This window comes from Chiloscyllium plagiosum, chromosome 30 (assembly GCF_004010195.1).
Source record: "Chiloscyllium plagiosum isolate BGI_BamShark_2017 chromosome 30, ASM401019v2, whole genome shotgun sequence".
Lineage (NCBI taxonomy): Eukaryota > Metazoa > Chordata > Chondrichthyes > Orectolobiformes > Hemiscylliidae > Chiloscyllium > Chiloscyllium plagiosum.
In genome coordinates, this window is record NC_057739.1 from 15,442,557 (window position 1) to 15,461,953 (window position 19,397).

General features: G+C 40.2%; 2 protein-coding genes across 3 annotated transcripts in view; one reads left to right on the plus strand and one right to left on the minus strand.

Annotated features, from left to right (window-relative positions):
• LOC122564760 (ferritin heavy chain, oocyte isoform-like) overlaps positions 1-3,561 on the minus strand; it is an 8,068-nt gene extending 4,507 nt beyond the window's left edge. Inside the window, exons 1-3 of the mRNA XM_043719935.1 lie at positions 3,432-3,561; positions 2,982-3,107; positions 2,551-2,716 (exon numbers count right to left, since the gene is read on the minus strand). Of these exons, the coding sequence (XP_043575870.1) occupies positions 2,561-2,716; positions 2,982-3,107; positions 3,432-3,482 (333 nt within the window). The 5' untranslated portion in view covers positions 3,483-3,561 and the 3' untranslated portion in view covers positions 2,551-2,560. The remainder of the gene's footprint in view (positions 1-2,550; positions 2,717-2,981; positions 3,108-3,431) is intronic.
• The window catches only part of LOC122564758 (astrotactin-2-like), a 1,559,828-nt gene that overhangs the window by 646,099 nt on the left and 894,332 nt on the right, over positions 1-19,397 (plus strand). The window contains exons 1-2 of one of the 2 annotated variants that reach the window (XM_043719929.1): positions 4,079-4,228; positions 10,440-10,607. In XM_043719929.1, the coding sequence (XP_043575864.1) occupies positions 4,183-4,228; positions 10,440-10,607 (214 nt within the window). In that variant the 5' untranslated portion in view covers positions 4,079-4,182. Of the gene's footprint in view, positions 1-4,078; positions 4,229-10,439; positions 10,608-19,397 lie in introns of those variants that run through there. The other variant, XM_043719930.1, reaches the window with a different exon arrangement.

The window sequence follows — 19,397 nt, forward strand, 5'->3', positions numbered from 1 at the left end:
TTTCTGCTGTGGTTCCAGATTTTTCTTCAGGATTTTGCTTTTTGTTTTATCGAAGTGGTTGAAGACCAAGGTGAGGTGGAGATATGTTCCCTTTGGTTAACCTCAGTGTTAGATAGGCCTGATAGAATGGCTTTGATTCACATCTGGAGCCACCAATAACATCACAGTGAGAAGCCTCTTGTGAAAGATGCCTGTGGGCACAGTTGATGTGTCTGACCAGAAACTGTATTCATGTATTTACGCTCATTCTGGTCAAAAAGGATCCAAAACGTATTGATATCCAGCAGTCACAAAGACCTTGTCCAAATGGATGGACATCACATGGTCACTCAATGATCACCAGAGACTTTGAAAAATGCCTTTGGGTATTGGCTCTGGGGGTAACTATTGACTGATCCTTTATCTAAGATTACATTGAACTTAGTATCCCTAATTTATTCGGGAGCAGGGATGGGGATAGATTCAAAACAAAATGAAGGTGGTGAAAAACAAACTCCGACAGATGATTTTCTTCACAATGACAGAGATGAAATAGGACTGTAAATATCTTTTTGAGTACAAGGACATCAAATTCCTAACATACTGTTCTATGCGATGTGGGTAATGGCCAGGCCAGCATTTACCCCATTCCTGAAGAAGGGCTCATACCCGAAATGTCGATTCTCCTGCTCCTCGGATGCTGGAGACCTGCTGCACTTTTCCAGCAACACATTTCAGCTCTGATCTCCAGCATCTGCAGTCCTCACTTTCTCCTCCCCATCCCTGGAGCCAATCATATTGCTGTAGGTGAGTCTGGAGTCCCATGTAGGCCAGCTCAGGTAAGGACAGCAGATTTCTTTCCCTGAAGAGCATATGTGTACCATTTCGGGATTCTCCCTAACAATGGACAACAGCTTCATGGTCACAGAATGTGGTGCTGGAAAAGCACAGCAGGCCAGGCAGCATTCAAGGAGCAGGGGAATTGATATTTGGGGTATGAGCCCTCCATCAGGATGAAAGACTGATACCCGAAATGTCGACTCGAGGGCCAATGGGCCTATACTGCGCTGTAATGTTCTCCTGCTCCTCAGATGCTGCCTGACCTGCTGTGCTTTTCCAGCACCACACATTTTCACTCTGATCCCCAGCATCTGCATTCCTCACTTTCTTCTCACGGCTTCATGGTCTTCATTGACTGGATTCCAGATTTTATTGAATACAAATTGCACCAGCTGCAATGGCTGGATTTGAACATGCCCCCCCCGGTCTCATGCTGATGGCATTAGGTCATCACCTTCACTGCCTTAGACCGCGGCTAACTGCCGTCAGCATCTCCATCCACGTATACAGGATGGTGAAAGAAATGGAGATAAGCATGAGGTGGAAGGGACATGTGGCGATAAAGTACTGCAAAGCACCTAAATACAAAAGTAGCATCATGGGAAACCCTTACTATTGGTTTGCCGAACTGACTGAAGAGAAAAATATTTGTATGTGGAGGAGGGTGAAGGTGAAGCATTTACTCCAGTCCACTTTCACTTCACAATGCCCCGTCTAAATTGATGAATGGAGCACAGTTCCACAGACTCCACTCCTGCCACTATCTTAACCTGGCTGATGTTGAGGATTACCTGTCTAGGTTATAGAGAGGCTTAAAAAGAGGAGTTTATTTCAAATAGTGAACATTATGGCTGTATTCAGCATTGTCCAAGCAGCCACTCTTGCAGGTTCTCACTTTGTAGGGTTAAACTTCCCCCGTGTGTTTAATGTAGTAATTGCAGATTGGAGAGAGGGCCTAGGTCTGTCACATGTTAATACTACTGTGACATTCCACAAATTCACCAAGCTTTCAAATTACCGAAATCTGGAAAGCTCTAATGTAGACAAAAAATTCCAACCTTGCAGATTGGACCCTAATATTGACAGGACAGTATCGTCAACACTTCAAGCACAGCTTTATGAGCTATAGAGATAAGCCTCCAGGCTTTGTTTCGAACAAAACCAGCAAGTTTAATACAGTTGTGATTTCAGAGAGAACTTACTCTGAAACTTGCTCTAATGGAGGATGCAAGGAGTGGGGAAGTTGGTTGTGGATTTGAAAAACCAAAACAACTGAAGTTGTAATCTAACTGGTGACGGTTGGATAGTGTTAGCACAGTTATTGCCAGTGGCACTGGCCCTTGTACTTGTCTACTTAGGAAGACGTTTGTAAAACTCCTCTTGAAGATCAGAATCTGGTAGTGCCAGTCTCCCACTGTAATGGAGAAAACATTTACTCCATAAACTCAGCTCTGTACTTGACCTTATACCCACACCACATGTTTGGTGTCAGATGAAGTAAATTGGTTTGGATTTAATTACTGATCTGGATCAAGAGATCCTCTGATAGCAAGTCACAGCACAAACCTATATACACAGTTTGACCTACTAGTCAGCAAAAATCAATCCAACAATGAGCAGTTTATTTACAGTTGGTACATTCCATAATCAAGCCCAGGACAGTGAGCTACTTCTACAGCTTCAGACTCTATAGATCTCATTCAGAGAGAAAAACAACAAAGTCTTGCTCCCTGCAGTCCGTTCAGTCGCTCTCCCCCAGGGTGAGCCTGTCAAACAGGTACTCTCCCAGGCCATTCTCAGGGGCTCCCAGTCTCTTCAGGTTGATGATGTGATCTCCCAGCTTCTTGATCATCTTCACTTGCTCATCCAAGTAGTGCCTCTCCAGGAAGTCGCACAGCTGGAAAGCAAAGAGGAAAACGGATTACATCAAGATCAAATATACTTTTCACCAAGAATGGTATTCCCATCAATGTGGGGAATGGACAGTTAAGTGACAGATTGCTAGAGAGTCTCTAGAAAGTGCTCAGATGTTGGCAACACCAGAAGCGTGGTCCACTCCCATACTGCGCTCACTACAATTTAGATAGAAATCAGAGGCTAAAGGGTCAAGTGTCTTATTCATTTAAGACAAGAGCCCAGACATAAATACATTAAAAACTCACATGAGGGTCCGTGTGGCCAGAGGAGAGTTTGTGCAGATCCAGCAGACTCTGGTTCACATCCTTCTCCATCTGCAGAGCTCTCTGCATTGCCTCCAGACCATTGCCCCACTCATCCTGCTCTGGCTTCTGGAGGGAAAGGAAAGTATTTAAAGTCAGTCATGAAATATCAACAGTGGGGTGGTGTCAAAGCAATGATCTGTGCAAAGTAGGAGGTAGTATAGTGGGAGGCGAATAACAATTCAAGGCAATTATACCAGTCTTCCAGCCAACTCTGACCAGATTAAAGATGGAACCTCATTGGGGACAACAGGTTTCAAAACACATGGAATAGATAACTGATTTCTAGAAGAGTTTTATAAAATAGCTTTGTTCTCAAACTCAATCCCATTTCTTTTTGGCTTCAGCCACCATTAATAGAAGCTCATTCCTTAGAAAGGCATGAAAAGATACCTTGATATCCTGCAGGAGGACCCTGCCTCCACGTTTATTCTGGAATTCCATCAGTTTCTCAGCGTGTTCCCGTTCCTCATGGGACTGCTCCTTGAAGAACTCAGCAAAGTGACGCAGGGCAACATCATCCCGGTGATTCGGTCGCTGCAATGAAATACTCCTTTTCCATGCATGAACTGGAAACTCTTCATGTCCTATTTTGGTTTAAATCCTCTGGCAGTGATCAGTCGGGAAATTACACTGTGACTTTGTACTGTGGGGAAAATACATGTTTTTGAAATATTTCGTGTGAACAGGAACTGTGCTTTAATATCGATCATCTATTTGCATGCCGTTTTGGAATCATTTATCATTTAAACGTTTCCAATGTAAAAGTAGTACTTTTAAATGTGTGTAAAAGTTTTCGTTCTGAGATTGTGGATTGAATCCATATTTCACTCTGTGTTGTGGCAATGAGTAATTCTCGAATAACAGTGGTTTGGATAATGTTTAATGCAGTGTTTAGAGTTCTAAGCGAATGGGAAAAGAAAAATAAATCGTGACAGAGGAGCCGAAATCTGAGCCCTGCTGTGCAGAGTCTGACAGTGTTGAGGTATAATAAAGGATATGGCTGAGAATAGTCTTTTGAAAACAACTGCTTTGTTTCCTAGGTTCTCCCAGGAGCCCTTTGAATAGAACTGCCCTCACTTTAATCACGGTGTGCAGCTGTGTCCTAACTGTGGTATATGGAGGCCACTTGACATGCCCCCTGATGGTAAAGGTGACCTTACATGTCCCTGAACACTTCATTGCTGATGGTGAGTTCTTTTTTCCCCTTGTGAGTACTCACAGGAGACAGAAAGACTTCTTGTTGATGTTCATTTCTTTGTACTATTTGATTGGTGTGAATTTCCTGTGTGTTACAATCCAAGGAAGTTGCTCAGAACCAGCTGTGGTCTGTACCTTGTTTCTATCCAAGCCATTTTTCTCTCTATCCAGTACAGTAGAGAAAGCAAACATTAGAACATGCCAGAAGATAGGAAAACTTTATGCTGCTGTGAAATGTATTTGTCAAAATTAATTGTACTCCGGCTTGTTCATGAGGTATTTCTGCTCAGTTAGTTGGTTTTGCTAGCAATTCATCTAAAATTGGCATAATCACAGTGAGACAGGACAGCATTTTACTGATGAATTGTCTTCACAAACTTTTATGCTAGTTTTAAAATCATTGACTGAGAACTGGGACCGACCCAATAAAGGTGGCCATGGACCAAGTAATAATTAGTTGTCACTGGCCATTTCCACAAGGTTTGCTTCTCTGTAGGTCTTTAAGTGTGTCAGTAATTAAACTCTTTCTTCTGGGAAGAGGGACATTAGCAGCAAAGTTTTATGTATATTTTTAATTCATTCTTTTCCTAATTTAGCAAGAAATTGATTGCAGACCTAAATATAATCAGCATATGACTTTGAATTTATTTTGGAAGACATTTTTCATCATTTAGACCCAACGTACTTGCAGGTGATGGACTGATACTCTGATTGAAAATGCTTCTTTTTTTTTGTAATTAACCCATTTTCAGCTGGATTAATCAAATTTCAACTGTTAATTACAAATGAATTATTGAAGAGTTTTGTTTGGAAAAGGGGTTTCAAGAGATTGCCAGTTATGCTGGTTGAAGACAGATGTGTTCAGCAATGTACAAATTAGTTTGAGTGGGTAATTGAGAGAAAAAAAATACTTTAAGGTCTCAATTTAGGTCTGTTGTGCTTATTACGTTCAGAACTCAAACTCTTCCAAATGTCACCTGACGCATTAAATAAATTCAGGTAAAATAAAATGATATGAAAATAATTCATCTGTGCTGCTACCAATATGGTTACGTCCATTGGTTTAATTTTCTTTTGTTTCTGCTGGCTAATGATCCTAAAGCTGTCTCATAACTGCATTGAGCAGATGAGATCTGATGTTAAATGAACAGTTCATGCTCATGTTCCCTTGAATTGCTGAAATAATCCTTACCAGTTCATTAAATAAGTTCAGAACTGATTATCCTCCATAATTTCATTTGGAATGGAAAACAGACTAGATTCTTGTGATCATGAGGATGATTCTCTCGGTTACAAAGTTTTGAAAAAACTACAGCAATGTTGGAGAGAACAGTTCACAAATTAAGCTACATCTAGGTAGTGCTGACATCTATGTTTTTGGCAATGTCACTTTCATAACCAATTGCCTGAATGGAGACATTAAGTTCTGGGGAGAATTATTGTAGATTTAGAATTAATGTAGAATTATTGATTTCCAATAGTCATGAGGTGCCTTGTAAAGTGCCCTATTTTCATCAACAGCTCCAAGTCAGCACGTGTCGTCTGGATAAAACACAGACATTTGACAATTGACCATAATTGCTAAATTTAACACAAGTCTTCTGAACTATACCCAGTGCAATCAGCTTCCGAGTTTGGCTTGATTGGGCAGAGAAATAATTAAACCAATAGATCACATGTGTAAACAAGTGCTTGGTCATTTCCTTCAACTGTGAAAAGATGCAATAAAGTCTATTTAAACATGAAAGGTTCGCCTTCTATATTGGAAAGTTGCATCCAAAATTCACTGAAAATTATGCTGGTTACGTGCAGGTTCAGGATTCCCAGAAATTAATTTATCTAATTCTTTATAATTCCAGAATTAGTTTTCCTGAAACATAGTTGTTTATTTTTCTGTCTTTTTTCCACTCTTTTAATGTATTTAAGATGTAGCTTCATTATTATCACGGAAAATGAGTTTGTCACCAAAGTATTTTAATAATAATGTGTACTTAACGAGAAAATAACTTAGAATTATAGAATCATTAAACCTGATTTAAAATTATTATTAATGACTTATTCACAACAAAATTCTACTCTGAAACATAATATTGTTTCATTGGTGTACACTAGATAGTTGTTTAGGAGAATTGAGTTTTAAAAAAAAATGCTTTCAAAACCTTCCTGTAATAGTGTCTGTGCATCTGAAATAACACTTTGACAAGACTTCCCAGTTATGATAATAATATGTGTGGACCTTTTAAGGGGTTTATCATAAACTGTTGTCTATCACTATCACCTCAACAGGATGTGATGTATTAGTCCCAAGCCTTCTCCAGTCTATAAGCAGCAGCACCAGCAATAGTGGAGATCAGACCCATTGTACTAAACTTCACATTTAAATCGATTCAAAAGTAATTTAATCCTTAGATGAAGTAGCCATGTTATTGTTGTGTAATTGCTAAGTTCATGTCGAATAGAGGAGTATGACAGCATTCTTGAGCCACCTCAATCAGTGGAATCTCACTTAGGCTCAGGTCAGTTTTGTTGCCAGGATCCGAGTTGGGTGAATTCAATCTTGCACATTGCATCAGGTGATGAGAACGTGAGTACACATGCATCATTGGTTTATAAAAGGCATTCTTGGAGAATAGCCTCCATCTGAAGACGAGCACTTGTTTATTAAGATGGTTCATTTTCCACTGCCCGAGGCAAAGGCCCAGTGATGGCCATCTCCTAAAAATTACAGATTAAAATGTTACATGTGTCCATCAGTTCAAGAATTTACAGAAGTTTACATAGCATGAATTACATTTAAAATGATGTTTAAAATTGTTTTCTGTGAAATGTTAAGTGAACACAAAGTCAGGGCTAAAATGAGGAGTGTCAGGGGAACATAACTTACTTGAAGATGGCTTGGCTTGTGACTGCGGTGAAGTCAGTGATATAGCCAAATTGTTCCGGGTAACTGGCTCTCAAAGTGACACCAAAGTTGTAAAATGAATATCTGTTGAAGGTGAGGCAATAGAAGTGAGGAAGTAGTGGCTAGCTGGTGTTGGAGGACTGTAAGGTAATTGCAGGTCCTGTGTGCACTAACGGTAACAAAGGCTTTCAGCAAAATGGTCTAGATTTTGGGGAAATGCTGAATCCTAATTTCAGGGTTTTGAATAAGTTGTGAAAATGGTAGGTCTTCAGGAAAAAGGCAGAAGTTTAAAATAACTCATAGTTTTAAAATGAGGTTAGATTATTTTTCTAAACCTTAAGTGTGAATGGTGACAATGTTTTTGAAACTTATGTTGCGCATACAACTTGTGAGCTCCTCTGTGAGGGGTGAGGGTGGACAGTGCAGTGGAAAGTGTTCACATTGACTTATATACAGGAAGTTTGCTGCTGTGCCTATTCTCCAAAATAATCTTAGTGGACTTGGCTGTGGTGTTGGAAACAGGGTAGAGTTTGTGCTAATCAAGCCATGTTCGGCAATGTGTAGGCCAAGTCACATGGTCAGCAAGTGCACTCTTTTAGATATGAAAGCACAGTATTGTGGCGGGAGGAAAGGCAAATTACTTGGGACCTTATGGGCCCAAAGTCTGTGTTTAGAATTGACCCAGCTCAAAAATCGTGAGGCCAAAAGGGGAGTATTTTTTTAAAGAAACATAATGATCACAAGATTCCACTTATTGTGAGATTATAGGTAAATTGAATGAGGCCCCCAAATCAAATTCAGTTCAGCGAACTAGAAAGTTTGTCCAGAATGTAAATCAATTTGGATTTTCACCCAGGATTGAAATAACTTTATTTCTTTATGACTGAAAACTGTGTTTAAATAGATCATTGAAATCTCCGAGTGCATCTGAAGTTCTTAATGATGACTTGCCAAATTAAGAGCAGGAAAAGGATTTCTGATTGATTGATTGATTTATTGTCATGGGTACCAAAGTGCAATGAAAAGCTTCATATATGAACTGAACAGGCAGATCATAGTAAGCAAGGATGTGCGGATCAAAGGTTGTATAAAAACTTAGACAGAGACATACAGCTTACATTGTACAGGGCATGTGCTGGGCAAGATCAACATTAGCAAGATCAGCTTTATTTGAGGTTAGAGATTCCATTCATCAGTCTAATAGCGGCCAGAAAGAAGCTGTTCCTGAACCTGCTAATGTGTGTGTTCAGCCTTCTGTATCTTCTGCCTGATGGAAGAAGTTGTAGGAGATCATTACCAGGGCACGATGGGTTTTTGATAATGTTGGCAGCCTTTCTGCAGCATCGAGCCATGTTAATGGAGTCTATGGATGGAGGGTGGCTTCCATGAATGGTCTGGGCTGTGCACACAACCTTCTGTACTTTCTTTGAGGCCATTCCTTTCCCACAAAAGCAGAACTGGCAAGTCTTTTTTGTTCTTAACATAACTTCATGGGGAAAGCATATTGATCTGCAAGAGAACATTCTTATCCTTTGCTTTTTCCATTCTAGAGAGAGAGATATATGTGTTGCTATAATCTTAGCAATGGATGATGAACATTATCCTGATACACGAATTGCCTCCATTTAAGTAACAGAAATTTTAATCAATGCCTCTGCATCAATCCCTATTATTCTTGCAAAAAAAGCTCTTAGTTCTGGCAGTCTGACATTATGTGACGGCAGAAAATTGTGTTTTCCATTACTGTACTTATTATTAATGTCCCATTCAGTCAGTATAGAACACACATGGGAAAGAGAGGTATTTGAATTTGCTTTCTTAGTTCAATAATAATCCACGGAAAATGATGTTAAGAGGTACCAATAATACTGTTGTTTTCTGTAATACACACTGTACAATAAAATTAGCAATAATATATGAGTTTTTAATCGTCTAATTCCTGTTCATAACACAACATGCCAGCTATTAATCATATATCTTCAAATACTTCCAATATTTTCAAGAACTGTGCTCCAAGTAGTCATTATTTGACCCAATGTCTTCCTGAATCTACGTACAAAATCCATTCAACTTTATTTCATCGACCACCCAGACTAGCCAACTTACCCATCTGATACTCGCTCAAGCCAATCTGACAACCTGACTCAACCCTGATTACCAACTACACCTCAACCTGACTCTCCCCCAACCACCCGAGTACTCCACAGACTCAGACTGACCACCCAACCTGATAGACCGCAGAACCAATTCCCTCTGATCATTTGACACCTACCCATGATTATCACTCAACCTGTCCCACCATCAATCACTCCAATAGCCCCTGACCACCTGACAATCAGCCCTCTCGGTCTCCTGTATGACTAGCTAAATTCCATCCTCAGACTTCCCAACCAGCGCCTGTCACCTAACCACTGTCTACCTTCTCATCCCAATTGTTCACTTACTCAACTTACTCACCTTACCACCTCACCTATTTGCGCATGCACTCACACAACAACTTGCCCATTCACCCCCTCATACTTTCATTTATTCATTCACTGGCCTACACTCATTTGTTTAAAAGGCTCGTACATATAAAGACCTAACAGAAACTGACAGGTAAACCATAAAAAGTGAATGTATCCTTTGTTCTTGACTCGACTGTCATTTGCTGGACTTGCCCACGAGCTACTATCTATTCCACTGCCAACCAAGTTTGGAAGATCCCGAAATAAATGGGCTGATCACATCTGGGAAATCTTGGATGGGTGGCATTGGCAGCGTTGCAACATTTCCAGTGATCAGAAAATTCGGGCTGTTTCATCCAATCTCTGTCATCAACACTCATTTGTTGTCCCACTGGTTTTATTGAGTTTTGCAGTATGCAAATGTATCTCAGTTGCTCTTCGCAACTGCCAGTGAAGCCCGTGGAACTGCTCCATGTAGGTAAACCATTCCATTGCCTTCAGTTGTAAGCTCGCCCATTATTGGCTGACAGTAAGACTTGGTGCTGCAATTAGAACGTGCAGATTGTGCATTGTGTTAAATTAATACTTAGTGACAAGTTATGAATGGAAATTTCCTTGAACAGTTCAGGCAACATTATAATCTGCTTTGACTTAATTCTCATTGTTTTCAGTGACAATTGAGCACTTCATTATTGAATGATTCTTGTCTGTTTTGAATCCTAAATGTTTGGTGTTTTTTGACATTACTGTCCATCCAACAGGGTTATGAATTGGTGTATTAATGCGAAGAACAAACAGTGTCAGGGAACATTGAACGGGTTTCTTTAACTTCTGCCATTCTCTGTTGTTCAGGGAGCAGTTTTGTTGTCAGTGAGGGAAGCTTTCTGGATGTGTCCGACTGGTTAAATCCAGCCAAATTATCGCTGTTCTATCAAATCAACTCCACATCTCCATGGACAAGAGACCTTTGTGGACAAAGGACATTAGAGCCGTGTGAACATCTTTGTGATGAAGAAACGGGTGAGTTATGTGTCCTGTAACATTGAGTATCTGTGCTTTTCAAATGTGAAATTATCTAACTTGGTGCTTATTTATTTAGGTTCATGTTTCGGGCCCTAATTTAGCTATCTCTCAGATCCATTAAATGTTGCTTTCACTCTAAAATTAAGTGGAATGAAAAATACTGTAGAACACCTTTGTTTTGTGATCTGGCAGTTCCAGTTGCAGTTTGGCTGTTGAGGGTAAATAACTTCTGCTTATCTTGTTGAAACAAACTTAAAAAGAAGTATTTTTTAATCTTAAGATGAAACATGAGATATGTTGCTACAACAAGCAAATATCTAATTGGATTCATTTATAAATTTCCCTGATTTGTGTTTCTAAAGGAATATAAGTTCACCCTTCATTGGGTGGGGGTTTGCTGGCAACTTGAGCTATAAGCAAAATCTTTAATTGAGGTGACGGTATGTGGTTTTCACTGCGTATTATCATAAAGATCACACTGTAAGTCAGAAGTCAGATGAAACTTTGGAATCGTGAATTAGTTTTGTTGTGAGCATTTTTATAATTCTTGTTGGGTATGGAAATTACTTTGAAAAGGTGGATGACTGGTCTTTGACCAGGTTGGTATCAGTTTTCAATATACTGATGATTCTAATTGATACCAACTCTTGAACTAAGTTTTGTGCATGACTGTAAAGATCTAACCGCTGCATTGGAGCAGCTCTTGTCACTAAATGTTTTGGAATCATAGAGTTCAATGTTTTGGTAATGGGCTGGGGTGGTGAGGGAGATAGTTGGCATATTGGGAGAGGCGTCAGCAGGGGAACCTGGCATCTATCCTATTTGTAGCAGTGATCGTTTGACCCATTTTAGTGACCAATAAAAGAAGGCTCACCACCATGTCGCACCTCCCATTGGGTTTTGGGAAACAGGGTGGCCTCCTGTCCATCCAATCTGGGTGTTTCAAATACCAGGCGAAATCTCATTCAAAAAGGCATGGGTTTTTTTACAATATGAGTAATCATGTAAAAGGTGGGCCTTCTTGTCAATTCAGTGATTTCTAATTAGTTTTTATCTGCAAGGACTTCAACTGTGTGCCCTCGACAAACAGGGATTTGGTTACAACAACCTTTGCCTTTCCACATTTAACTGCACAAGTCCGGATGACTGACATTACTCTCAGTTTCATGGAGTAATGACAACAAATACTGACCATCTTTATAATTGCAAGATCCAGCTCACTGTTTAAAATAATACTTGATGATCAGAAAATGTGCTGGACACAAGTTGAATGAGTTGCAGAGATTATTTTTCTGCACACCTGTCAAACCTCTTTCCCTCAGTTACCACCAAAAAGAACATCTGCTGTTTTATTCCTGCAGTTTGTGGAATCCTGCATAATTGTCTGTGGCATAATGGTCCTGAAATATTTGGTCCACGTTTTTGTGCACTGCTTTTAAGTAAGTTTCCTGTTTCATTGTCTGACGATTTTGGACTTAAACTCACTGCAGAACTTCAGGCTGACACTCCAATGCAGTGCTAAGGGAGTGCTGCACTGTGAGTTACTGTCTTTCACATGAAATGTTAAACTGAACCCTGTCTACTCTTTCATGTGAACATAGAAGATCCTGTGTTATGACTTGAAGCACAGGGGATTGCATCTTGATGCTATAGTGGATATGTAGCCCTCAACCAAAGCGTCTGAAGTAGTTTAATTGACCTCATTAGTATTTTTTGGACTATAGTCTTAGTTGGTTATGCTCTTCCAATTTTAAAGTCATAAATAAGACTTCAAAGGTGATACATTGGCTGCTAAAGTTCCTTTGGGATCTCTAGAGACTTGAAAGAAACTATACAAATGCACATTCTTCTTTCTGTTGTGAAATATGTTTTGAGGAATTCAAATGTTCCACTTTCCTCCCAGGCGGTTAGCGGTTGCTGCCTGACCAGTTGTGCTTTTCCAGCACCAAAACCTTTTGACACTGCTAGCATTAATGTGCTGCTTGCCAGTGAGACAAGAGACAACACTAAATCTTGGAAGTTTGCGTCGCATGTAGACAGGGAGGTTAAGAAGACATTTAGCATGCTTGACGTCGTTTCTCAGAGCTTTGAGTAAAGGTATTGGGCCATCATATTTAGGTTGTACAAGCCATTGGTATGGCCTCCTTTGGAGCATTGTGTCCTGTTCTGGTCACCCTGTTATTGGAAGGATATTGTCAAGCTGGAGAGGGTTCAGAAATGATTTACCAGGATGTTCCCACGAATGGAGGGTTTGAGTTGTAAGGGGGAGCTGAATAGGCTGGAATCTTTTTCACTGGAAAGTAGGAGGTTGAGGGTTGACCTTGTTCAGGTTTATAGAATCATTTGGGCATTGATAAGGTGAATGGCAGGTGTATTTTCCCTAGGATGGGGGATTTCAAGACTGAGGGCACAACTTTAAGGTGAGAAGAGAAAGATTTAAAATGACATGTGAGGTGACATTTTTACACTGCGAATGGTTCATGTGTGGAATGAACTTCCAGAGGAAGTGCTGGATGGGGGCAGTTACAATCCTTAAAAGACATTTCGATAAGTACACAAATAAGAAATATTTGGAGGAAAATGAGCCAAATGCAGGTCTGCGGAGCAAGTTTACTTTAAGATTATGGTCGGCATGGATTGGTTGTTTCTGTGCTATATGACATCATAAGTAGTCTGTATTGTTTGCTGCATTTTATATGATATCTATACAGAGTGCTTCAATGAGGAAAGTAGCATTGTTTGTAATTGGTGTGAGCTCCAAGTAATGCTAGGTGAAAGTGAGGACTGCAGATGCTGGAGATTAGAGTTGAGAGTGTGGTGCTGGAAAAGCACAGCAGATTAAACAGCATCCAAGGAGCAGGAAAATTGACGTTTTGGGCAAAAGCCCTTCATCATGCATACTGCCCACAGTGCTCTCACATTCATCCATCTGAACACTGTAGGCATTCGATGATTCTATGAACACAATTATGAATATCAAGTTGATAGGTCATGTTAATATTTTAGAGGTCATTTTTTGTTCTGGCAATATTTACATTATAATGGGTAAGGGAATTTAAAGACTGTGCTTTCAAGATGACCAGAATGTCTCTCAGTGGCAAATTCGAAAGGTGAAGATTCTTTGTTTATTAAATTAAGAGATTCAGCTGAGTAAAGGCAAGGAAGCTCACTAGTTAAAGTAGTAGACATGTGATATCTGCAAACTTTGCTAAAAAGGACATTTCAGAGAGATTTCTTTTGTGAGTAAGTGTTAATTTAGTTTAGAAGTGTTCAGTGAACACTGAAAGGTTGTAACATTCATTTACTTCATCAGAACAAAGAAGAGATTATAAATGAGCGATAATTAACTTAAAGGTCAGTTCGAGGACATCCAAGAGCAGGCTATATCATTATGCAAATTGGTGGAGTTTAGGAATGCTTTCTGGTTTCAATTTCTCTGGGTTTTTTGCTGACAGAGCTAGTTGCAGCTTAGATCTGGTGTTTGTGTTTATGGCTCACTGAGGAAAGATGACAAATAAATTAGTTGGGTCAACCAGTGGTGTAAATAGAGGTTTTCTTTCTCTCTGTGGATGTGGGCATCATTAGTTGAGCCAGCATTAATTGTCCATTCCTAGTTGCCCTTGAGAACGTGCTACTGTGTTATCTTCTTGAACCACTGCAATTCCTGTGCTGTAAGTAGACTCACAATGCCCTTAGGGAGGGAATTCCAGGATTTTGACCCAGTAACACGGTGATATATTTCCAAGTCAGGACTTTGAGGGGAACTTGCAGATGTTGGTGTTCTCATGTATCTGCTGCAGTTGTCCACTTAGATTAAAGTGGTCATGCATTTGGAAGGTTGTGTCTCAGGAGTTTTGGTGAATTTCTGCAATGCATCTTTCAGATCATATATGCTGCTGCTAATGAGCATCAGTGGTGGAGGGAGTGCATATTTGTGGATGTGGTGCCAATCAAGTGAATTGTTTTAACCAGATGGTTTCAAGCTTCTTGAGTGCTGTTGGAGTTGCATCCATCCAGGCAAAATGGGGAGTATTCCATTGCACTCTTTGATGGACAAACTTTGAGGAGTCAGGAGATTAATTTCTTGCTGCAGTATTCCTTGCCTCTGACGTGCTGTTGTAGTATTTATATGACAAGTCCAGTTGAGTTTCTGATCAATTATAACCTCAAGGATGTTGATATTGGGGATTTCAGTGTTGGTAACACCATGTCAAGCAGCAATGGTTAAATTGTTTGTTATTGGAGCTGCTCATTGCCTGGCATTTGTGTAGTGTGAATGTTACTGGTCAGTTGTCACCCTAAGCTTGGATATTATCCAGATCTTGTTGAATTTGAACATGGACTGCTTCAGAATCTGAGGAGTTGTGCAATTATTGGTGAATAACTCCACTTCTGATCTTATGATGGAAGGAAGGTCATTGATAAAGCAGCTGAAGATGTCTGGGCCTAGGACACTACTCTGAGGAATTCATGAAGAGATGTCCTGGAGCTGAGATGACTGACCTCCAACAACAACAACAGTCATCTTCCTCTGTGCCAGGTATCACTTCAAACAGCAGCAAGCTTGCCCCTGGAGTCCCATTGATTCCAATTTTGCTAGGGCTCATCTATTCAACACTCAGAAGAATGCAGCCTTGATGTCAAGGGCTGTCACTCTCACCTCACCTATTGAATTCAGCTCTGTGTCCATGTTTGAACCAAGGCTGTAATGAGCTCAGGAACTGAGTAGCTCTGGCAGAATCCAAACTGGGCATCACTGAGCAGGTAATTGCTGAGCAGGTGCTGCTTGATAGCACTGTTGATGACACCTTCCATCAGTTTCCAGATGATCGAAAGTAGACTGATTGGGCAGTAATTGACCAGAATGCCTTTGTCCTGTTTTATATGTACAGAACATACCTGGGCAATTTTCCACATAATCAGCTAGATGCCAGTGTTGTAAGTTGTACTGGAAAAGCCTGGCCAAGGGAGCGGCCTGTTCTGGAGCACAGCCCTAGTATTAGTGGAATGCTGTTATGGCCCTGAATGTTTGCACTACCCAATACCTCCAACCATATCTTGATATCATACAGAGTGAATTGGAGGAGTTGGACCGAAAGATCTGTTTTCATGCTGCATAACTCTATGACTCGCATCTATGACGCTGCAGATCACTAGAAGAGACCGAGATGAATGATCAGTTTGTCACTTCTGGCTGAAGGTGACTCAAATGATTCAGTCTTGTATAATTTCTTCACTGACTTTATGGAATGTGGTTGTGAAGCAATCTCAGTTTGATTCTTTGTGATGGAACAGGTTGCCTCGTTTGAAGCCAGTGAACGAATACACAGTGGTCTCAACAGAGTCTTGTAAAGAAAACAAAATAATCAATGCGTTAGCTTGGAAGTGTCAGACTGAAGCATCCAGAATCAAAAGCTGGTAAATGGAAGTTTTACCTCCCAAAATACTAGAGCTGAGGAGAATTCTCTGAGGGCTGGTGTAATACTTCTGGGTGGTCTTTGCAGTAGTAACTGTGAGGATGGTGTGGCTTATCAGGGAATCCTTGAGAGAAGTAAGATGTAAAACTGATTGCATAACAGGAATAGTTATAAACTATATTGTTAAGCTAATTGTCTTTTCATTCAATTACAGCATATATAATAATATTTGGTTAAAGGAAAGTGAAATGTTGCAGCAGTGCTCTTTTAGTTCCAAGCAAGATGTTTGGACTTTTCTTTAAATGTTTACAGTTCCTAAGCAAATCATGACAACATCAGTAAACTTAATTGCATGAGTCTAGAAAGTGGAGAGAAGCAATTGGAGTGAATTTAAAAAGTGAAGGTTCTGCATGTATGGCATCATTCTGCAGCACCAGATAGTCAAGTTGCTTATGAGTGAAGACAATAGGGACATAGCCAGATTTGAATGGCATCCAATCTTGCCCTTCCTAATGTTCCTCCAACTGCCTACTTCCAAGGATTTGTCAAGCATCCGCCATCAGCTCAGTAAGTAATTGACTTATCTCCTTCCAGTTCAGGCTGTTTTGTTGTGTGCTGTCTGCTCTTGCAGAGTGAGAGAGAGAGAGTGACTATTTGAGTGCTTCTCATAAAGACTTATGCAGATATAAGATTAATCATAAGCTTGCCCCCATCCTAACGTTAGATGGGTCGATATCCACTGATAGGCAGTGTTCTGTTCAATGTGCAATTCCTTACATGTTGAAGCAGTTCATACTCCTATGTAGCAAGTTCTGGGCAACATTTAAGCTTGGGTAGATTCATGGCAAGTAGGTAAAAACAATGACTGCAGATGCTGGAAACCAGATTCTGGATTAGTGGTGCTGGAAGAGCACAGCAATTCAGGCAGCATCCGAGGACAGGCAAAATCGACGTTTCGGGCAAAAGCCCTTCATCAGGAATGATTCCTGATGAAGGGCTTTTGCCCGAAACGGCAATTTTGCCTGTCCTCGGATGCTGCCTGAATTGCTGTGCTCTTCCAGCACCACTAATCCAGAATCATGGCAAGTAGCAATTGTGACATACAAATGACAGGGAATGATTGCTCCAACAAAACCTGGCTAACATACGGTCACACTACAAACACCAAATCACATATCATCAATGTCCATGGGGTCACAATCAACCAGAAATTGAATGGGACCAGGTACATAAACATTGTCGCTACAGGAACAGACTACAAGCTGGATTCCTACCTGAGTGATTCATACCTTAACTCCCTAAAACTTTTGCCTCATCTACAAGGCACAAGCCTACAGTGTGTTGGAATGCACTGTATTTTTCTAAATGAATACAGATCCATAAACATGCATGAAACCTGACACCATCCAGTGAAAAAACAGCCTATTTGATTGGCACGGCGTCCACCATTTGAAATATTCATTCCTGATACATCGTGGATGCTCAATGTACAATCTAAAAGATACACGGCACATCCCCTTTGACAGTCCTTCCCTACCCTTCTCCATCAGAAGGATAAGGGCGGTAGATGAGTAGGGGCATAGCCTCTTCATGTGTCACAATGTTTTAACTTGGAAATATATTATCATTCCAGGAATAAATTAAGCAAACCTATTTCATCGGAATGCCATGGAAAAAGAACAATCTTTGAGCAGGCTAAGTGAAGAGGTTGAGATCAAAACATGGTTCCAGCATTTCAGCATTTAACAGATGCATGTGGTTCACTCCAGTTGCTATAGTGTAAATACATAATTCTGGAGGTGAGTTACTCACTGTACATTTCCTAGCTTCTCCCCTGCTGTTGTAGCTGCAGTATATATATGACTAATTCGGTTCAGTTTCAGGTCAATGGTAAGAAGCAGGACGTTTTCAGGCGGAATTCAGTGATGACGAGACCATTGAATGTCAAGGAAAGTTGGTTAGATTCTCTCTTGTTGCAAATAGCCCTTACCAGGCATTTATGACTTTACTTGCTGTTTGTCCTGGATGTTGTCCAGGTCAAATGAAATTTGGCAATGAACTATTTCAGTACCTGAGGAGTAACAAATGGTGATGAACACTGTGCAGTCGTTGGGGGAAAAGACAAGTGCTGGGAGTTCTGTGTGTAGAGGTGGAGTTGAATCAAGCTCTGTAAGAAATATAACATTGAGAAATAAACACTGCAGTACGTCATACTCACCTGATGACCAGGTTGGGTTGTTGAACCTTCCCAACCTGTCCTGGAAATGATGTTCCTTGCAGTTATATTTCTGTCACATTCTTCCAGGTAATCAGATGCATTTACCTGGCCACACACCTGTCACCACTAAGAAAGAGGACCTGTCTACAACTCTTACCTGCTTTAACTGCACAGGTCTGAACCTGATGGAGACATGATTCACTTCCAACCTACAACTCCAATAAGAATTTTCAAAGAGAGAGATTATAAAGAGGTTGAAGCGCATTGGAGAAAAACAGTTCTCCATTGAGACTCAAATGACACCTGATCATAAATACCAAGCCTTACACAGATGACATTGAGTAGGTCAGGTGATCATCCTGCTCACTAATCATCACCAAGTAAAACTCGCTGCCGATATTTATGTACACCACAGCCTTGTTTATAAGGTGATTAACAAATAAGGTGATTAACAAAATGTCAGATTGAAATGAAATAATCATGTATAGTTGAATACAAAGGCTTCTTTAATTAATTGTAAATTAAATTCTGAAGGACACTGCAGTTTTTAATTTCTGTTTTTGTATATTACCTGCCTCATCTTGGATCAGTAAGTTTTGATGACATTTTCCAATCAAAATGCCAGCCTCATTTTGATGTTTCGCATCTGTCTGTTTAGCTGTAAGAAAAGGACTGGGAAGATTTTCTTTTCATGTATTGTTGTTTAATCGACTGATACTTAGATGTTTCCCTCCTATCAGACTCTTTCCCAGCTTATTTTCTGCTCTCTTGACCTTATTCTGGCTACCCAAAATGCACTTTCCTGGTTTTTATTTTATCTGGAATGATTTTCTTGTCCCAAGATTTCCCCTTCACCTTTAAGTGTATCATTAGCACATAACCAACTTTGGAAAACACAGCATTAGCTTTATAATCACGAATGGGAATGTTATGATTCCGATTTTGTAAGAAAGTAACTTTGCTTTAAATGGACACTAGGACCCTTAAAATTGGCTACCAGAACTCACCTGACCTTGTAATATTACAGTGTTTTCAAGCTCCTGGAAATCTGCAAGTGAATTATAAACAGACATACTCAGACATGTGAAGGTATTTGAAATTTAGTGTGCATTTCCACAAAGGTAGACAGTAGCTCATTAACGGTAGCTTCTC